The sequence below is a fragment of the Manacus candei genome, unplaced genomic scaffold, assembly GCF_025592945.1.
Source record: "Manacus candei isolate 608988 ecotype Guabito, Panama unplaced genomic scaffold, ASM2559294v1 h1tg000017l, whole genome shotgun sequence".
In the NCBI taxonomy this organism is placed as follows: Eukaryota; Metazoa; Chordata; class Aves; order Passeriformes; family Pipridae; genus Manacus; species Manacus candei.
In genome coordinates, this window is record NW_026138065.1 from 26,423,371 (window position 1) to 26,443,482 (window position 20,112).

General features: G+C 46.5%; 2 protein-coding genes across 2 annotated transcripts in view; one reads left to right on the forward strand and one right to left on the reverse strand.

Annotated features, from left to right (window-relative positions):
- EHD3 (EH domain containing 3) overlaps window positions 1-14,913 on the reverse strand; it is a 30,716-nt gene extending 15,803 nt beyond the window's left edge. The window contains exons 1-3 of the mRNA XM_051783412.1: window positions 14,374-14,913; window positions 7,352-7,528; window positions 2,352-2,449 (exon numbers count right to left, since the gene is read on the reverse strand). Of these exons, the coding sequence (XP_051639372.1) occupies window positions 2,352-2,449; window positions 7,352-7,528; window positions 14,374-14,600 (502 nt within the window). The 5' untranslated portion in view covers window positions 14,601-14,913. The remainder of the gene's footprint in view (window positions 1-2,351; window positions 2,450-7,351; window positions 7,529-14,373) is intronic.
- Window positions 14,914-15,081: 168 nt separating this feature from the next.
- Window positions 15,082-20,112, forward strand: part of CAPN14 (calpain 14) — a 32,816-nt gene continuing 27,785 nt past the window's right edge. The window contains exon 1 of the mRNA XM_051783438.1: window positions 15,082-16,781. Within this exon, the coding sequence (XP_051639398.1) occupies window positions 16,726-16,781 (56 nt within the window). The 5' untranslated portion in view covers window positions 15,082-16,725. The remainder of the gene's footprint in view (window positions 16,782-20,112) is intronic.

Genomic DNA, 20,112 nt, shown 5'->3' on the forward strand with positions numbered 1-20,112 from the left:
CAACTATAAACGCGGCGCTGGCCTTCGCCCATTGATCCGGCCCATCGATTCAGATCCATCTACAGATCCCTCTGCAGAGCCTGCCTACCTGCCAGTAGACCAGACCGATGCTCCCGCCCAGCTTGGTGTCATCTGCAAATTGACTGAGGGTGCCCTTTATCACCTTGTTCAGATCATCAGACATGTCTGGTCCCAGTGCTGAGCCCTGGGGAACCCCACTTGTGACTGGTTGCCAACTGGATTTAACTCCATTCACCACCAACTCTTGGCCTGGCCATCCAAACAGTTTTTTACCCAGGGAAGAGTGCACCCATCCAAGCCATGGGCAGCCAGCTTCTCCAGGAAAATGCTGTGGGAAACGGTGTCAAAGACTTTCCTGAAGTTTAGCTAAGCAATATCCTCAGCCTTTCCCTCATCCAGTAAGTGTGCCACCTTGCCACAGGAGATCAGGTTGGTCAAGCAGGATCTGCCTTTCATAAACCTGTGATGGCTGAGTCTGATCCCGTTTGTCCTGCTGTGCCGTGTGATTGCTCTCACAATGATCAGCTCCATGACTTTGCCAGCACTGAGGTCAGACAGACAGGCTGTAGAATGGGACACCAAGACCCACTGGAAAAATTTTTGCAAAAGAAGGAGCAAGAAGTGCCAACGTATTTTGCAGAAGGATATTTTTAGTTCTGTAAATAGCTGAAAAGTAAGAAAATCTTGCAATATATGTCAGGGTTTGAATTAGTGAGGAGACGTGGGAAAGGGGCTTGAAATGGGTTTATTCTGACTCATCTTCAATTTCTTCTTTTTTTTTCTTTTTATAACAAAAATATTTCCTTCTAAGCAAATTTGCTTCACTGTGATAGTTCTACAAGAGAACTCGTTGCTTTCAGTGGCATTTTTTAACTGGAAAATTTTTACACCATGTAACATAAATTTTTGTTTATCTCTATAACACTTTCTGCTGAAGGGAGGAATGCTTCCACAGCATATTTTCCAACCTTCTCATGAAGGCTGGCGCACCTTGGAATTTATGATCCCCTAGAAGTGCAGAGACCTATGCTGAAAAAGGTTAATGTGAGTTTTCAACTAACTGTAGCTGTGCTTTCTTGATGCTTCCTTAGCTAAGGTCCCTGTGGTGGAAGATCCCAGTAAAACAAACAAGACATGGCTCTGTGTAAGGTGGCTGCTCAATTAAAAGAGAAAAGGAAGTTTCCAAGAACAATTTCAATGCAAAAGAGTGTTATAAAACTGGTAAATGAGTCATCTTAGGGGACAGAACACAGAAATATGGGAAAGGCCTCAGCATTTTTGGGTAGAGCCTGTGCTGCTGAACCTTAATTGTGCATTGTTAATAGGGAGTGCGAATGAGAACTGATCTTCTCAAACCTGAACACTGAGATTAGTACTCTTGGCTTTCTTTCAGTGCATAGCTACAAGCTTTATGTAAGGAACCTTCCAGAAACGCGAGCTATGCCACTATTACCTTACAGAGTAAGAAACTGACCACGGATTTTAAAGATGTTGCTCATTTCAGAGGGTGAGTCTGAGACCGACCTCAGGAATTCACTAACAGACTGTGCTGTTCATCAGCTCCTTTTACGAGGTTATGTAGTGACAGGACAAGGGGGAATGGCTTTGAACCAAAGACAGTAGGTTTAGATTAGATATTGGGAAGAAACTCTTTACTGTGAGGGTGGTGAGACACTGGAACAAGTTCTCCAGAGAAGTTGTAAGTGCCCCATCTCTGGAAGTGTTCAAGGCCAGGTTGGATGGGGCTTTGAGCATCTGGTCTCGTGGAAGGTGTCCCTGCCCATGGCAGGAGGTTGGAACCAGAGGATCTTTAAAGTCCTTTTGAGCCCAAACCATTCTATGATTTAGTGTCCCCAGGATTTCCAGATTCCCCATTGCAATGGGGAACCTGGATGCAATGGCTCTTAAACCCAGTCCAGTCCAGCACCAGACTTAGGAAGCCTGGACAGTTCAAGAAACCCGTGAGGTCAGCTGGAAAGAAACCAGGCTGATTACAAAGGGAGCCTTAGCTATGAATCATCAGTGAGTCACCGAAAGCAAGTGTTTCTGCAAAGCAGAGAGGTATTAATTGACTCTTTCTGTTGGAAATCTCTTCCACGGGGAAATACTGGACTGTGACACAGGTACTGCTGACCTTCTCAGCAACCTTCCCTGAACACATTTAAATTCTCTGCAGGAGATTAACAATGTCTCTTTGGACTCCATTTGCAAAGTCACGTTCCATCTCTTAGAGGCTCCTACTACTGCTTCTGTTTACAGCTTGTGTAGTTTGAAGAGTTCCTTTGGTGTTCACTATTAACATTTGGAAGAGAACTGAACTTGGGACTTACCTCTGCTAATTCTCTGCTTCTCTCCAGAAAGAATTCCTGGTGTATCAATGACGCTGATGCTCTCTAATACAGGATTAGGTAGCTGGGCACAAACGAACCTGTGTGGAAAATAAATGGGTTTAAAAAAAAAAAAAGGCAAAAGGTACTTATGATGTGCTGAACATCACAGGCAGCACAGGACAAGCCAGACTTTGATCTTGCAAGTCTTCAGTTGAGCTTGGAGCTACTGTTACTTAAAGAAATGAAAAAGAAGGGAGAACTAAGCATTTTTGTCTGATTACTTTGCTGCTTCTGGAACATGGGGCTCAGACATGACTTATGGCAGGTTTTCTTACAAGAGCCCCCAAATTGTGAATTATGAAAATATTTGGGTTTTCATTAATGTGCTGTTTTGATTTTAGCAAGAAGTGGTATTTGTTTTTCTTCATTTAAGCATTTCCCTGTAGAGTCTTGAACTCAAGTGAACTGAAATAACTCGGTTTTGAAAAAAAAAATCAGCAATGTTGTAGGACTTTCGTTCTCTTTCAAATCTGGCCTTAAACAGACAAAAAGTGTGCTAGTCTTGTACCACTGAAATACTAAAGTACAGGCAGCTTGAAGAGGCTGCTTAGTCTACCTCAAGGTAGGATCAATCAGGTATTTGTCTAAAGTGTTGTTCAAATCCGTAACAATACAAACTCACCAACACTTGCTGGGAGTCTACTCAATTACCTAATAATCCTTACAGCAAACCCTCTTTTTTTTAATGTCTACTCTACAATTACCACGCTACAATGCCATTCAGTCACAAACTTAGTAGATGTAGAAAATGATTTATTTTTCCCCTCTTGTCACAATGTATACTACTGTCATCCTGCCTCCTCTCAGCCTTTTCTCTGTAGAAAACAGTTTGGTGGTTGTTTTTTCTCTTTCTCCTATCTCTTTCAGTTCTCTCTAGCTGCCTTTGTAGCTCATTTCTAAATCCCTGAAGACCCTAGCAGCCTTCCTTTGGGTCCTCTCAAACTGTTCCACATATTTCTTCAGGCATTATGCCAGAAGCTGACATACTCCAGCTGTGACCTTGCCAGTGGTGAGCAGAGTAGATGGATTGCTCCCTATCTCTTACATATGACAGTCCTGTTTATGTATCTCAGTAAAATGTTTGTTTTTTTAACAGCAGTATGACAATGTTAACTTAACATTCAGTTTGTAATCTACTGCTCCCCCCTCTGCAGGTCCATTTCTGTGTAATAGCTCTTTAGCTAGTTGCTCCCCATCCTGCATCTATGCAAATCACTGCCTAAGAAGAGTCACTTTGTGCTTAGTGGGTTGCAGCTCATCTATTTCAGTTGCCAGTAACAGCAAAGGACAGTAAAAGCCTATCCCCTTATGTGGCTCCCAGTAGCATTTCACGGACAGCCTTTTTGAGCTGGCATTCCAGGTAGCTATAAATGTGTGTGTGTATGCATATTAATAGGGTGGTGTGATATCCAAGGCATAAAAAACACGTTACTGTGGGAAGAAGCATAAACACATAAAGGATGGGGGCTGGGACAATGACCACTCTATCAGACATGGCAGACAGGGCCTGGCAGTGCTCTGATGAGTAGCTGGTTCTGCTGAAGCCCCTGCATCTCTGAACTCCTCTAGGCTGTGCTACAACCTCTCCCCAATTTTTCTACTTGTATGACTCCGAGGGATTCTGACAGGAGTGAATCCTCATGAGTTAGAAGAGTGTCTTCTCTCCTAAACTGTCACCTATTTCAGACCACATATTACAGCCTCTCTCTCTCAGATCTACAGCTTGGCAGGTGGCAACAGAGTGTATTTTGGAATGTGTAACACCTCATATTGAAGAGAGGTACTGGCTTGATTATCCTGTTGAGTGCCAGGCATAGCAGCAGAGAACAAAAGGCTCAAGAGGTCATGTTATTCCCCTGTCCTGCCAACCCAGGTCTGCTCTCCATTGTTACAGCCCTGACTATTCCTCATGCTCTAATACTAAATGGCTTGGGCAAGGGGATTTTCCACCAGTTTCTCTAGAAAAAGTACTCCACAGGAGATTTCAGATATAAGGTCAGAGGCCAGCATGAGTGAGTGCATTCTGGCTCTGTTGGCAAGGTTGTTAAGGCTGCTGCCTTCCTGCTGTCCCAGCAGAACTGCAGGACCTCAGGGAGCATGACCTAATTCTGTCCGGGGCCACATGAAGGGTAGAACGTGGCGCCAAACTAGACTTTCACTACCTCTGCAGGCAGAGCACAGGGCTGACGGGGGAACCTGTTATCCATGATGTCTCCTGCTGTTGACAACACAAAAGCAGGAGTGACACCGCCTTAGCTTCCCAAGACAGACTCTGGGGATGGGAGACTCTCCAATCCAGTCTCATCAATATGAGACAAAAGTAATGGCTGAGATTCCTCATTTTGCTCCAGGCCCTTGGTGCCAAACAAGGCACCTGATAACAAGGTGCAACCTGTAATCTCTCTGCTAGGATCTCTCCAGAGCTGGTGTTTGGCCAGCAGTTGGAGTAAGGAAAACAAGCCCTCCTCTCAATACCCAGGAACCACCTGGGGCAAGGAGAGGCAGACAAGAGACAAGATTCTGCAGACCTGCTATCCTTTCAGCCCCGGGCAGCTTGTCAGCCCTACCTTGGCCCTATCTCCCAGGTATGGGCAGGCACTCCATCTCCTGGGAATGAAGGGAGGGAGGAGACAGGCTCTGAGCAGCACCATTTGCTTGTTGTCTCCCAGCCAAATCCTGACTCTATCACTTTTCCCTTATTTCCTGGAAGGCAGCAGATCCCAGTCTCTGGTGGAGGTGGGCAGGGTTTCCAACTAAGGGTAGATGCCCACTCCTGGAGCAGCAGGCTCTGCATCCCACAGGACACAGTGGGCTGCCACCTCTCAGCCAACACCAGCTGGGCCTGTGTGAATGCTACTGCCTTGTGCTGCTCTGCTCCCTGCCACTGGTGCAGTCAAGCGTTACCTTTAACCTCCCAGGGGTAAAGCAGACAGACTTGCCCACAGCCACTCCTATCTCAGCTTGGAGGGGTGGCTCCTGGAGATAAGCTCCCTTCTCCAAATTCCCTGCTCATAGCCTCCTAGCTGAGGGCAGGACCTTGGCAGACACACAGCAGAATCAAGATACGTGCAAGGCAGAGATAGCTCTGCTTGTTTCCAGCCAAGAAGCCAGCCCCACAGCTGGAGTACGTGTGGGTGGCTTGATCCAGTCCAGTGGGTGCACCAGGACTTACATCTGCTAAATTTCTGACCCTCTGAGTCAATTCTCGCATGTGTTTAAGTTCCTTGTTAGCTGGGCATTACCATCTGCATTTTCAGCACTGTGATGCTCACACTGCTGAGCTAGTCCTTACCGTGTCTTCCTCTGTCCCTTTAGAAATCATTACCCCCTCGTTTTTAATGTCAGCAACAAAAAGGTGTCATTAGCTTCTGTGGCTACTCCCTGCATTCCAAAAAGGACTGCACTTAGTCTGGTGCTGAATCACTGCTGTGTCCCTCTGCCCTGCTGTCCTCACAGGCACATGCTTGACTCCTTCCTCAAGAGAAGGAAGAGTAGCAGAAGAGTAACAAGAACACAGTATGATACAGTGAACTAGGTTAATGGATGTAGAAATCCCTTGCTGTATTAGGAGCAAATTGCATTCAGGACACATCAATCAGCCCAGTTCAGAAGCATTTGCTTTTTTGCCCCCCATGCCTGGCCTGATGTTGCTTCTCTGTACTGCTGTTCTTGGCTCTCAGCAGAGCTGCTCTCAATGATGCCCTCTTCATTTAGTATCTCTGCACTCCATGCAGAAGGCCTGTTATTTTCTTAGGGTGAATCACCCTTCTCCCCTGGTGTAGGGAGTGGCTACTCACCTGTCCTAACTGTCGGTCAGACACAGATGTTCTGGACCCAATAAAACATTCAAAACTTCTCAAAGTCTCTCTGGTGCAGGACCATGTTGGTGTATTTGACTGATGGCCCTGTGCAGTGATCAGATGCTGCTTCCAGAGTCCCCTGGGAGGTTCTCTGCACAGCAGCGACTCCAGCTCAGTCCCTCTTCTCTCATCAGGCTTCTTCCCATCTTCTTTGCAGGTCCCTTCCCTATCTGGCTGCAGCCTATGGCAGCACTCCTGGGGAAAGTTCTGGTAGGAGATGCTGCGCCCTCTGGACAGACACTCTCTTAAGCTTGGAAGTTAGAAAGGGAGCCAGAGTCCAGCCCAGCTTTCCTGGTTGTTTGGCTGAGCAGCTGCCATGTTTCCAATGTCTCCCACACTGTGTTAGCAGGGAAGGCGTTGATGATGGGTGTAGTCAGTTTGTTCCCATCTGCCTGCTGTAGCACAGTTTGTGCTCATCTAGGATATGGGTGTGTGCTGCTGGCTTCCTGCAAGGCCTATATCCCAGGTTGGGCTGGGTCTAGGGGATAGAAAGGTTACATTCCTCATGTCACAGAGCCACTGTCCAAAGCCTCTGATACCTTTTTTTTATGGGAAAGACATTAGAGCTGTCATTAGTTTGCACCTGAGGTTATATGTATAAGGTATAGAAATGAAGAGAGCCTGGTTTTGTTGCAAGGAGGACATTCAAGCAATGTTTAACAATGCAAAAAAGCAAAGATGTAGTTATTGTGTGCCAGTTCTACTCCTGTATCGACTTCAGGGGCTATGGCTGGACTATTTGGTTTCAAGGGACCAAACTGACTGCAGAATGGAAGAAGCTAGCAACACTGAAGCAAGGGAGAGCAAGTGTAATGAAGTTAGACTCCTACAGGATGAGCTTAACAGGCTGTGATGTCATTTTTGTTTTGTTTGTTCAAGTGAAATAGTTTTACCTCACTTGAATTTGTTAATCAGCCCTTCAGTAAGTGACTTCTGTGCACCTGGTAGGACTGGAATGGCTTTGCATCAGCCATGTGGATGGGAGGAAAAGAAGTGCAATGCCTTATCCCTTTAAATTACTAGCTATGCTGTTCAATAAGTTCTAGCTTTACTCTCCAGAACAAGTTCTTGAGTACTGACCTGTTCAAAAAGGCATTGCCAAAGGCGTTGAGTTTCCTGAAGGGTTTTTTGGGATCCACCACCAATGCATTTCCAGGAACGATTCCTTCCACATCTCCTTGCATAACTGCTATAAAGGAGTCAGTTGTAGGCTCTGGTCCAATCCTCATCCCTGGGAAATCCTGCTCCAGCAGGTACCTGTAGGCAAAAAAAGAGGGTGTGGGCATGAGACCTGAGCTGCCTGAGTTCTAAATGAGTTGTACTGAAGATTGCAGTGTAATTATGAAGCTCAAGAGTATGGATCCTGCTGAGACTATTTTTAGCCCTGTCAGTGAATCGTTTGATAAATGTCGTGGTAGCTTTTCTACTTCAGATCTCCACATTTAAAGCTTATTTAAGGTGGATTAAGAAATTGAGATGATTATAGCTGCTGGGAAGAGACTCTCATCACATTGCATCGTTTTGTGTACTTCAATCCTCAAGACATTTAGAACAGCCCTAGCACAGCAAAGTAAAAACAGCAGTTCACTGCAATCACAGACTTAATCCTGAAACCTTACCGGCCTTTGGTGCCAATATCAATTACTTCACTGCTGCTCATTTCAGTAGACTCATCCAACTAATGTGCTTAGCCCCACGTCCAAATCAGTCACTCAAATGCCAACTTCCCTTGTACTTGACTGTTCAAGTCTCAAGCCTCCCTCCTTGTGCACTTCTGCAATGCAGCTACAGGTCTGCACTTACAAACTGCTCAAGCAGATTGAGCATTATGCACGTGGGTGGCGGAGTGTATTCTGATATTTGTCATCAAGCTAAATAGCACAGTAAGCACAACATCCCTTAATATTTCCTAAGCCTCTGGCAGCCTATCTGAAAGTACAGTTTGGCAAATTTCAGGGAAAGATAGTTACCCATGGGGCTGGAGGACTTTGAATAGGACTCTGGCAGCACATCCTGACTTACCCAGCCAAAATCAGGGTGGGTCAGTGGTATGTACATGGGATAGTTCCCTCTGGCTCATGAAGGAGCCAAATGCCATTGCCGAGGTCAGGTCTGTACACAGAAAACATCCCACCTGCTGATCCTGAGCATTGTGTCCAAGAGGCTTGCAAAAGATAGCTAGAACTGGTCTAGCCCTTGGTACAGGATGGTGTCAGAGCACCTGAGCTGGTGATAAGCTCTGGATAGTTACATGAAGAATAAAATGACTACCAGATCACAGATGTTAGTAGAATAGTGTGTTGCTTGTTGCCAGAAGGTAGCTAGCACTTCCTCTTCCATTGCTTTGACCTAACCTTTAGTAGGTAGAAAGACAGACACAGAATTGCTGTGATGTTAGAAGTAGATTATTGGGATGTGGAAAAGGAAATGGGAGAAGGGCTGAAAATGCTTCATGATTGAGGCCAGTGTGTTTAACAACCAGCACTGGTTCACTCAGGTGAGTATTATTGGAGAGGGAAGTCCCTGTGTGATTGACTATAGGACCATTGACACGAAGGCTTGTGATAACTTTTGGGGGATTCCTGCTTTTACCATCATTTTAACATAGCTAATCACAATCCAGCGTGTAAGGAACAACAAAAAAAATTGCGCTAGTTCAGACAGGCTATTTATTGACACCATGTCAGCAAATATTTCAGTTTCCCAATGGGCAAGGCCAAGTCAACTGGATCTAAAGGTAAAACAAGAAAATGTACACCCAGGACATACTACAGGTCACTGCTACTTATCTGGTTTGGTACATGTCAATGAAAAGAATTGCTGCAGCTAGAGTAACTCCAGCAATGATATCCATAATTCCCTTAGGAGCCAACAACATCCTTTATTGGTGAGTTATCATGTATTTTCTTGTATCTTTTATCCAAAGTGATTTCCAAGTCTCATGCTCATTAGAATGCCACCAGAAGTGATTCCTCTTAATTGCAGCAACTCTGAGATGCAATAGCAGCTGTGTAGCAGTTCCCAACAAAACTGAAATAATCCAGGAAGGATTCCAGGAAGGGAACAGCCCTCTGACCTCCTATAGTAGGGTGGGTACATCCTATCTATCTAAATCCTATGCAGGGGTTTCTCAAACTTCCCTAAAAAAGTGAGTCATTACCTAAGAAAAGCAGACTGCAGGTAGTGCTGGTATGTGTCATCTCCCTGGCTGGTGATCACAGTACACCTTCCTGGCAGCTACAGTAATTTCTCTCTAGCTCGAACCACCCCACAACTCCTCTCCCACCAAGGGCTCTGCAGACTATAATATGTTGTTCTTGGCTCCATTCCCTGGAAAGCTCTTTTACACTGGAACAAACATTTGCTAGGTTAGAAGCCACATGGCCAGACTCTGGAAACTAAACTTGTGCCTCCTGGATGGCAATTCAAACACTTGAGCCCAGTGGCCATGGCTGCCATGCCAGTCACTGCCAGCGGCTTTCCTCTGCTCCCGCTTTGTATGTCACTTCTTTTATGACCTAAATACAGCAATAATGATATACAGATGGGAATTTACTAAATCCATAGATATAATCTTTGTGTTCTCCCCTTGCAAATATTATACAGAAAAGAAACAGGTAGTGACAACAATTGCCAAATGCAACAAGTGAAGTGCTTTTGAGAAACACCCCTTGCTTCCAATGTCAGGTTGCAGCCTTGCCGTAACAACCACCTGCTTGTTTTTCACAGGTTTGAGATGCACATGTAATATGACAAGTTTTGAGCAGTAGTAGAAAATAGCCAGGGGGTTTGTTTGTTATTTATAGACAAAGCTTCCAAGAAAGTCTAACCAAAAGTGCTGTGTATAACAGCAACACTCCTCCCGACAGGCTGCTTGAAAGAATTTTATCGCAGCTCCACTCTGCTAATGTTTCAAAGCATTTCTGCATTTATTTCTTGTGTAAGACTTAAAAGAATACTAAGCAATAAAATCCCAACAAAAGCACTCTCATACAGAAGTAGCTACAAGCCAGGGTTAGTTGACTTAATGTGCAACAAGTGGTATGAAATCAGAGAAATGAAGATTTGCACTGCCCAGTATCACAGTATCTATTTTAAGTGAGGCCTCTCTGGGAGACTCGGGTACATTGTGCAGCAGGGTGTCGGCAGCACAAGAATCTCATTGTACGTGGGACAAATACAAGGGGATTTATTGACACTGCCTGATGGGGGGGGGAAGGCATTTCTGCTCGGCAGCAACACAGGCTGCTTCTGCTACCAGAGGCAAGCTAGAGAACACATGCACTTGTCACATTTGTGGGGATTTCTGGCACAGAAGAGCAAACAATGCTGTGGAAAACACCAACCAACAGCAAGCAATTTCCCCTGCCAGCGCTGCATGTCTTACGTTGAGCTGCTGAACACCTTCAAAGGCCTGGGGGAGTAACCTCCAGGCAGGTTAGGGAAGCCTGCAGCCCCAGGCAAGGTGGGAATGGTTTATTTTATGACCAATCTGCTTTTAGAGAAGTGTCTGGACATGCCATGTGCTGGAAGCACCATGCTGTTTGCCCATTTCACGCCTGGTCCTGATGAGGGACAAGGGCACAAAAGTTGCATTAGAGTCAGCCTGGTTTGGGGCACCCTTTCCCAGGAAGGTTTGGAGCAGCATAGGAGACAGGCAAGGAGGTTCCGGGCTCCCTGGACTGGAATGCCGCAGGATGTGGGGGAAGGGGCTGCTTGCCCGTGATGAGTCATGCAGGAGCCCTGCAGGATGCTGCTGTGTGTGTCAGCAGAGGTGATGCCGAGCGGGAAAGGGAAGAAGGGCAGAGCAGGAGGAAATGGTGACAACTGCCTGGTGCAGGCAGAGATGAAAGGCTCAGGGCCACACAGGCAGGTCACACCAGAGCTCTGCGTGCAGCCAGTGACAAACAGAGTAGAGAGGCCAGGACGTGTAAATGATTAGCTCCAGGAGGAAGGGGTGGCTACACCAGAAAAGCAAACCATGTTGACAGTTAGTATGGCTCTGGCAGGCTTGTTTATTTTATTAGCAGGATGGCTGGAGTAGAGCCAGAATTATTTTTAGAAAAGACCACGGAATCTAAGTTAATTAGAGGAGTAATATTCTGTCCTGCACTCCCATCTCTTACAGGAAACATAAAAACCAATAAGGTTATAAAGGCAGGCTCCAGTGACATCCTGCTGTAGCTGTCACATATTCCCAGGTAGAGGTGTTGCCTTGCCCTAACCAGGACAGTCTTTCGGACCCCAGCTCTGTGGAAAAGCCTCAGCTAAGTGTATCCCGAGGAGAGAAATGGGAGTGAGTACAAAAAGAGATGATACAGCAGGGAGAAGGAATGGAAAAGCTGCAGTTAGCAATGCTACATCTTTCACATTGCAGAATAAGACTCAGTTCTGTGTCAGTGTAAGCAGAAGAGAGAACCGCCTGGTTCCACTGAAAACAAGCCAGTGCTCTGGTCTCGCTTCACTGGCTTTGACCCACACAACGCACCTCCCTGTTCCCTGGCTCAGCCTCTAGGAATGTTTCTCACTGCTAACCTTGACTGCCTTCTTTCTGCCGTCACCTCCTGACAAGGGAACAGCCTCGCTGCAAGATGCTGCAGCTTAGGTGCTTCAGAGCCTTGAATTCCCTCCTTGTTTCAACTCAGATTCGCCAAAACAAGTGAAGATGTATGGAAGATAGACCTCCCTTAGGAGGGTGACTAAGGTTCTTTATCCCTTTTTTTTATATGGTGTCCTGGGATCCAGGTGAACTGGGACTGAGTTCATTCGACATGTGTGTTTAGTGGCAATAAGTCATCTCCCTAAATTGCATGGCAGTACAAGCAGGATGCAATTTAAGAGTGGAATTGATACATAAGGATAACACTAATTAACCCCATCCTGATGAGATTGTGGAAGGAACGTCCAGAGGCTGTTTCTTGCTTCACTCTACTGCTAAGATATAATGGTTGTCCCCTCTCCCACTTCCTCCCCCAGTCCCCTTTAACTCCTCCCTGCTCTCAGCTTTAGCTCCCACTTGCCTTCCCACAATAACCCTGGTGCTAATCTGGTGCTTATCCCAGCTCTTTAATGACCAGTGCCTGCAAGCTCATGCTGGAAGCCTATCAGGAGTAACACGTGGTTTTCTGGTACCTCCCGCCTTTGATTTGCAACATATTGGAGTGACAGACCCTCACACTCCTCCTACTGTTAGAGGCCCCGGGCTTCTCCAAGAGTTCTCAACTTTCACCTTCTTATGCACTATTTTAAACAAGAAGACTCTGCCTTCCTGGAAAGCCTTCTCAGGTCCATTTGGCACTCTTGTGAAGCAGAAGTTCCCCGTCACTTCTGCTTGAGTCTGAGTAGGCTCATCCCAGCTCTGTGCCCAGAGAAGGCTGGGAGAAGAGGACACATGCATGAATGAAATGCAGTGGTCAGAGAGGCTCAGATCCACTTGCTGACAGCAGAGCAAAAACCCTATCTTCTTATGCCTACAACATGCTTTAAGCACCTGAACTTGCAAAAGCAGCTGAGACTTACAGGAAAAGGAATTGACTGAACAGAGAGAAGCAAATCCAGGAAATCTCTGCTAACAACAGCATGCAGGTGAGACTGCAGGGAAACACAGATGCTGTCAATTCAAAGAGAGGAATTAGGAAGAGATGCTTTAGTTAGCCAGCCATATCAGGAATTCAGCAACCTCCTCATGTTCAGGCTCTGAGCATCAGTAACCCAAAGGACAGAAAAAGCTTTTCAAACACGTTTGGTACCAAGTCACAGAACAGAGATCTAGGGTGGAACCAGACAGCTGTGCTATCCAAGTAGCCTAATTTTCAGAAGAGTAACTAACTCTCTTTCCAAACATGTGCCAAATGCTTCTTTAGGTCATTCGTACCCACTCACATGAGAAAGGCCTTTTTACTCTTACACTTTGTTTGCCAGGTACACCCCAATGTAGCAGAAATGCATTTTGTCCTTGGCTTCTGGCCAGGACATTTAGTGGCAAGAATATTACAGTACATAAAAAAAAAACCAAACCACCCTGCATTTTTCAAGGTCAGTCCTTAAGAGGTACAGTCAATTTGATTCACCTTTCCCTACAGCTCCCTCCTCCACCAAGAAATACTGGTAGAACAAAGGGCTGGCTGCCTGTGGCTCGTATCCAGATTTACACTGGGGTAATTCCACAGATTTCAACACAGCCACACCAGAAAAAGGCTGGAATTTAACGCTTAGCTTATGAATCACATAGGAAACACAGACAGCGCAGCTTCAGCTATGATCCCAAGAGAAAGGCTTCAGCTATGATCCCAAGTTGAACAAGCAGCATAGCTGAAAAGAGATCCCTGCAACAAAGTCCAGCTGGAAAAATTTAACCCTCTCTGTGGCAGTTTTCTATCAGTGAAATGAAAGAGCTGCTCGCAGCTGCTGTTTCTTTACAATTAGAAAGGAACTTGCTGCTCCCAGCATCTCAGCAGAGCAGGACACAGTTAAAGCAGGACTTTATTTCTGGAGCCCTGAAGATGGGCAGGTCTCCCCTGTGCACAGGCACACATACTCCTCTAACTGGGCTCTGAGCACTGCCTTTGGGCACAGGGCAGCGAGAGACAGACAGACAGACCCAGGCGCGAGACAGAGGCCATTGCAAACCGAAACAAGCTAGGATCCCCTAGCTTGCCCCACCACCCAAAAGCTACATCAGGTTGAAAAGAATGGCCATGAGCAGGGCCAACCCGGCCCGAGCGGCCACGGGAATACCCCGCGCGAGCTTTGCCCAAACCTCTGCACTTTGGACGGCCAAGAGGGCCCCAAGTGAGTCACATCTCCACACTCATGCCCTGCCTGCACTCCTCAGCCCTGCCCTGGGCTACTTTTTGCCACGTCGGTGTTTTATGGGACATCTTAGAGCACTGGTGCTTGCAAAGGAACGCCCCGCGTTTGAGCGGAGGGGACTTTTCAATGAAAACCTGTCGATGAGCACCAGGGACACGAAGGGGGTGACAGAAGGGGGATCAAGGCATAGCACAGGCATCAGAGACACGTCCTGCCCCAGCACAGCCCGCGGGCCTCGAGGGTGCGGGCACGCCCGTGCAGAAAGAAGGCAGTGGGCAGCTGGATTTTACCTGATGAATGTGGTCTTCCCGGTAGAGTACTGCCCCACGAGGAGCACCATGGGCTTGTTGTCGAAGTCGGCATCTTCCAGGGCGGGCGAGTGGAACTCGTGGAACTTGTAGTGCTCTTCCAGCGGCAGCAGCTTGGTCTTGTAGAGCTTCTTCAGGCCGTCGCTGACCGTCTGGAACACCTCGGGGTCCTTCCTCCGGCGGTCGTCGGTCCCCAGCCAGCTGAACATCTTGGGGCCGCCTGACGCCAGCTCCGCAGCGACCACCGAGGCTGGGCGAGGGGCGGCGGGCAGGGCTGGGCTGGCTGCGGGCGCGGGCTACCCGCGCATCCCCCTCAGGCCGGGCGGGCCTCGCTCCCCTCCAGCGCCCACACGCGAGGGCCGCCCGCCCTCACGCCACCTGCGCCGGCGGTTTCAGCCAGAAAACAGTCCCCGCGGGAGGCTGAAGGAGCGGCTTCTCCGCGCAGCCCCGGCCGAGCGGCACCGGCGGGCGCCACCTCCCTTCACGCCGCCGGCTCCCGGCGTGGGCATAGCGCGGAGGGGCGGCCCGCCAGGAAAGGGGCCGGCGCCGGAAGTCGGCGGCTCCTGGCAGGCGCCGCCCGTTCTCCCCGGCGGGTGAAGCCGCGCCGGGCGGCGCCATGTTGGACTGCGGGGAAGGGCCGGCTCCCACAGCGCCCCCTGGGGGCCGCCGCGGGGCTATGCGGCCCGGCCGCCATTTTATTCCCTTTCTCAACCTCACTTTAAAATAAACCTTAAAAATCCACTAAAATTAACCAGATCTGCGAGTGCAGATCTGAGACGGAGCTGGCTGTTTCTGAGAGCTGCCACCTCCAGCCTTTCACAGAATCACAGAAGGGGTCAGGTTGAAAGGGACCACAGCGAGTCACCTGGTGCCCCCTCCCTGCTGAAGCAGGGCCATCCCGGAGCACACGGGACAGGATTGTGTCCAGACGGTTCTGGAATATCCCCAGTGAGGGAAACTCCACAACGTCTCTGGGCAATCTGTCCCAGTGTGCAGTCACCCGAAGTTCTTCCTCATATTCGTGTGGAATTTCCTGTGCATTAGTTTCTGCCCATTGTCTCTTGTCCTATTGCTTGGCACTGCTGAGAAGAGCCTGGCTCCATCCTCTTGGCACTCCCCTCTGTAGATATTTATACACATTGATAAGGTCCCCTTTGAGTCATCTCTTCAACTCTTCCTTCCCCAGCCCCATGATTTGGCTGCACTGCTGCTGCCCCTCGCTTCCCGGGTGCTTGCAACTAGCTGTGCCTGGAGGAGTTCACCATTTAAGCACATGAGATGGGCAGATTATCTGCTGTCCCCTCTCCTTTATTCCTCCGGCAATGAGAGCTGACAGGACAGCCACCAGCAGCAGCCTGTGGCTCCTCATGTCCCCAGGGCCAGCTGTCAGCCACAACGCCCTGCTTCCAGGCTCTCCTCATCTCCACTGCGCAGAGCAGGGTTTTTTTCTTAGAATATTTCCTAATGGCTTTTTCACTTGAGTCCATCCCATGGGTCTGAGAAATGTGGCAAGAGGCAGTTTTGGAAGCTGTCCCTCCATGTGGCAGACTCCTGCCCTTTCCCAGCCATTTATGGTTGGGAGGAGCCTGGAGCTTGTGCAAGCAGAGGCAGTGGTGCATTTTTTTCATGGCATTTTTTCATGGCATTTTTTCAAGCTTTTTTTTTTTTTATGGGTGGGGGGACACATGGAGGTGCATGCAGCCCTGTGCCTGGAAAACGATCCAGGTCCATTTCTATACCTCTGGCTGCAGGAGCAGACAATTCCCTGGCTGTTCCCAGCTGCTCCTCCTGGCTGATCCCAGGCACTTCTATGCTCTGTGGCATGGCCTGACCCATGAGGTGCAAGGGATGACTCCAGGGACCAGTTTTCTTTTTCTGGAAGAACATAGCAAACTGACTGTATTTTCTGAAGGTCAGGCTTTTCTGCTTTCCTGCCAATGCCTAGAGCTAATCTGAAAGTGGAACTGATGTTTTAAAACCTCCTTAAGACTAATTTCCCTCATTTATTTAGTTTTATAAATAGAGACATTTGGCCTTAAGGATTTGATGACTCCTTTCCAGTGAAAACTCCTGAAAATGAAAGGCCCCATAGAATTCAACGTGTTTTGGCAAGAATTGCTCATTTTGTAGGAAAAAAATCGCTTTCATCTTCTAGATAATTCTGCCATTTAAGGGCTGTGCTCCTCCAGTGCCACTCTGGCATTTCTACAGCTATATATGGAGTCTCTTTGGTGCTTGCTTGTGTTATCCTCGGAGCCAAGTAAAGGTCAGGCCAGGAAGCCTTTGATTGTAAATCTCCCCAGGCCACCTTGATGCCCTTCCTGAATGCAATGAATGGGGGAGCAAGGCAAGGTTTCTGTTGTACAGGCTGTGGGAGCCGACTGCTACAGGTATAGTACAAGCACACTTGTTCCCCATTTACAAGATGAGGATATTAATCATTAAATTGCACTAATCATAAATATGTGTACCCAACAGCTAAAAAAAAATGTTTCCTTACCTTGCCTGAATAAAGTCCCATTCCTTTGGATTTGTTATCATCAGGGCAGATCACAACAAAACTTGGCAGTCTTTATAGATTTTCTTTAGGTATCTCACAAATGTCGCACAATTTTATTTATCTTTCATTCTGTTTTCTTAGCCATTTGAGACTGACTTCCTCAAGAATGCTCTTTACCTTGAAGTATAGAGTTTGCCAAAAACAAAGGGAAGTAAAATTAGGAAAGGAAGTTTAGAGTATAATTAGTTTTTCTTTCTGCCAGAATCAGACTAAAAGTTTTAATCCATTTTCATTTTTTATTCCTTTTAATTTCTTAAACAGGTGTTTTAATGGATGGTTTTCTGTTTGACAGATTGGTCTTATAGTGCAATCTTTAGTAAGTTTTCTTTTAAAATACTTTACATTTTTTAAATTTTGCAAGTAGAAAAATAACAAAACCAATTAAATATTTTTTTCCAAATGATGATTTTTCATTTGAAGTCACTGCTGGAAGAACAGTTGTTTTTCTTGCATGTTTCTTAGCCATTCAAATGTAAAGACTCTCTCTCAAAAGTCACTCTAATGCAGTGCTCAGGGCATACCTGTATCTAATACCGATGGGGGTCTGCAACTGGCATCTACCATTGAATTTGTCTTTTATCTTTAAAGCTGTGATGGATTAAACTTTTAGTTCTGTAGTTTCTCAGTAGTGTCCCTGCTGTTGGTAACAGGGCTGGCAGTCACTTAGCTGGATGCTTGCCTTGACCAGGAGAGAGTGGCTTGCTGGAAAAGATTCACTTCCACTTTGCTGATAGTCAGCGAGGCTGGACTAAGTCACGTAGTATTTGCACTCAGAATGAAACTTTGTTTTTGGGGGCGAAATACAATGTTGTATAACTGAAACTCATTTCATGTGAAATGGTGACGTGTGTATTTGCTTATCTGCTGCCTTAGGTTGGACAGGTTTACTTCCTACAAAAGAACATCTGAGGATGGAGACATTAGCAAGTCACTGAATTTGAAAAGAGGCGGTGACTCAGTCCATAACACTTCAACAGTTTCAAGAAGCTTGTGGGAGCAGTGTAGTTCAGTAAAATTAACTTCCTGCCAGTGCAGTTACTGCCACTGTTTGTTCATTACTGAGTATGAAACCTGAGTAGATAGTGTCAAAAGTTCAGGTGGTGATGGGTGCAACAGGGAATAACCAGGGGTGCGGGAAAGAAAAGAGAGGAGAGGAAGGCACAGCGGGACCCCAGAATTAAACCAAATAGATTAATTTGATAAGTAAGGGAAGGAAAGTTTCCTCTGGTTCAGCTAGATCAAAATTCTCAACTGCCTGCCATATGACCTATATAAAGACATATGGCCTATATAGACATATGGCCTATATAGACACATAAAATTGTCTCCAGCATAATCTATCCCTTTCCTCACTCATTGCTTTGCCTTTACAACTCAGAAAGCTGCTACCTTTCCCTCCTGCCCTCACTGCTGCTTCATATTCCTCTGAAATATTTCTCATTATCTTTCTCCCACCATTCTTCCAGGTGTCTTGGTACACACACACTGCCCTTTTCCCTACTCTCTCCATGCTGCTCTTACCTCCTCGTTGCTTGGAATGGAACAAGGTGCTGGTACCCAGATGTGCCTCCACAAGTGGAGAATGTGGGCTTGGATAATGTACATACAGTGGGTGGGAAGCATGCTTGCTTCCAGAAAATTCATTCCTTGAAACTGTACAGCAAAGAAAACACATAGGGGACTTGACTGATGTGAAGTCTGTAATAGTGCTGGAAAGAAAAATCCTCTGAGCCCTTCACCATCCTTGCAGTGCAGAAACTTGGCAGTTTCTCCTATAACTCTTGAATGGTTTTGGCTGTCTTTGTTATAGGACATACTCCTCCCTCAATCTTATATCAGTGTTCTTTGTAGATATTGTTATGATTTACTTATTGACAAAGTGTCATATCCCCATCTGTTCTGAGTAGAAATGGGTTTTTGAGGGTATTTTCTCTGAACTTTTACTTACCTGAAAACAGAAATCCTGTTAAAATATGTTAAGACACAGTTAAACATATCTTCCTGTTCTACTTTGTCTGTCATATATGGAGAGATTGTGCTTTGAATAGTGAAACGAGGAAACTGCTGCCCGCTGAAGCAATGGGTGAGTCAAATGGTAGTCTGCGTGATGGACTGACCTGTTCTTTCACGTCTTCTGTGGAACAGTTTGTATAAACTATTTAGAAATTTTCTGTCATTACTCAATAGGCTTTTTTTCCCCACCTCCTGCTTCTACCACAGTGTTTGATAGGTTAGGACAAGCTCTTGGGGTTACGTATGCAAGACATATATAAGCATCACACACGCGGAAGCATAAATACACACATAGCTAGAGATAACATACTATATACTAATATACTAATATACTATTTATAAGCAACAGGCATCACTACCAGTGGAACAATTATCCTTTGCTGTGAGGACACACCTGGAGAAGGTAGGACATCAAACACCAAACGCTATGTAAGAGGGATCTGGTGCTGGCGTTCAGCAGGCATCTCGGGCTAGTACAGAGTTAGGATTCTCCAGGGGTTTGAAAGGAGTATAACTCTGTCACCATGGCATGGTGTTAAGATGAAGCTGTCCTCTGGGATCAGATGGGGGTATTAGTTACACGATGCTGCTTGCCGTGCTGAATGCAGCAGCTGCTGCTGTACTTTTCTCTGGAAGTGCTGAGGAGAAAGGCAAAGAGTTTTTATCAGCAAACATGAGAAGAATTGGTATGATTTAAAGCAGCTGGATGAGCCACATCAGCTGCCCTGCATGTCACAGTTCCAACACTTCTGTCTGCCAAATGGTTGGGAACAGAGGCTGGTGTTTTAGCTATCCCAGATTTTGTGCACCCTTGTTTCCTCATTTTTGCTGTTTAGAGCCAATTCAGCTGATACTTGATCACTGAGTATTCTGCAGAGATCAAAAATTTCATCTGTCTCTAGAGGGAGTTGCAAGTAGTCAGAATCTCTTATGATTGGGATCCTTATGAATAGGTTGTAACCTTAAATGCTGAAGGACAGGTCTTGACTAAATAGGATTTTCATATTTCCACTGATTTCGACGTAGCTTGGACAATTAGTGCAGCAAAGAATATGTATTTTAAATTCTCAACCAGAGTTGTTAAAAGTTATCTTTGGTCAGAGAGGTACTGTTTGAAGTTCTGACAGCCATCCAGGCATTTTTGCTAT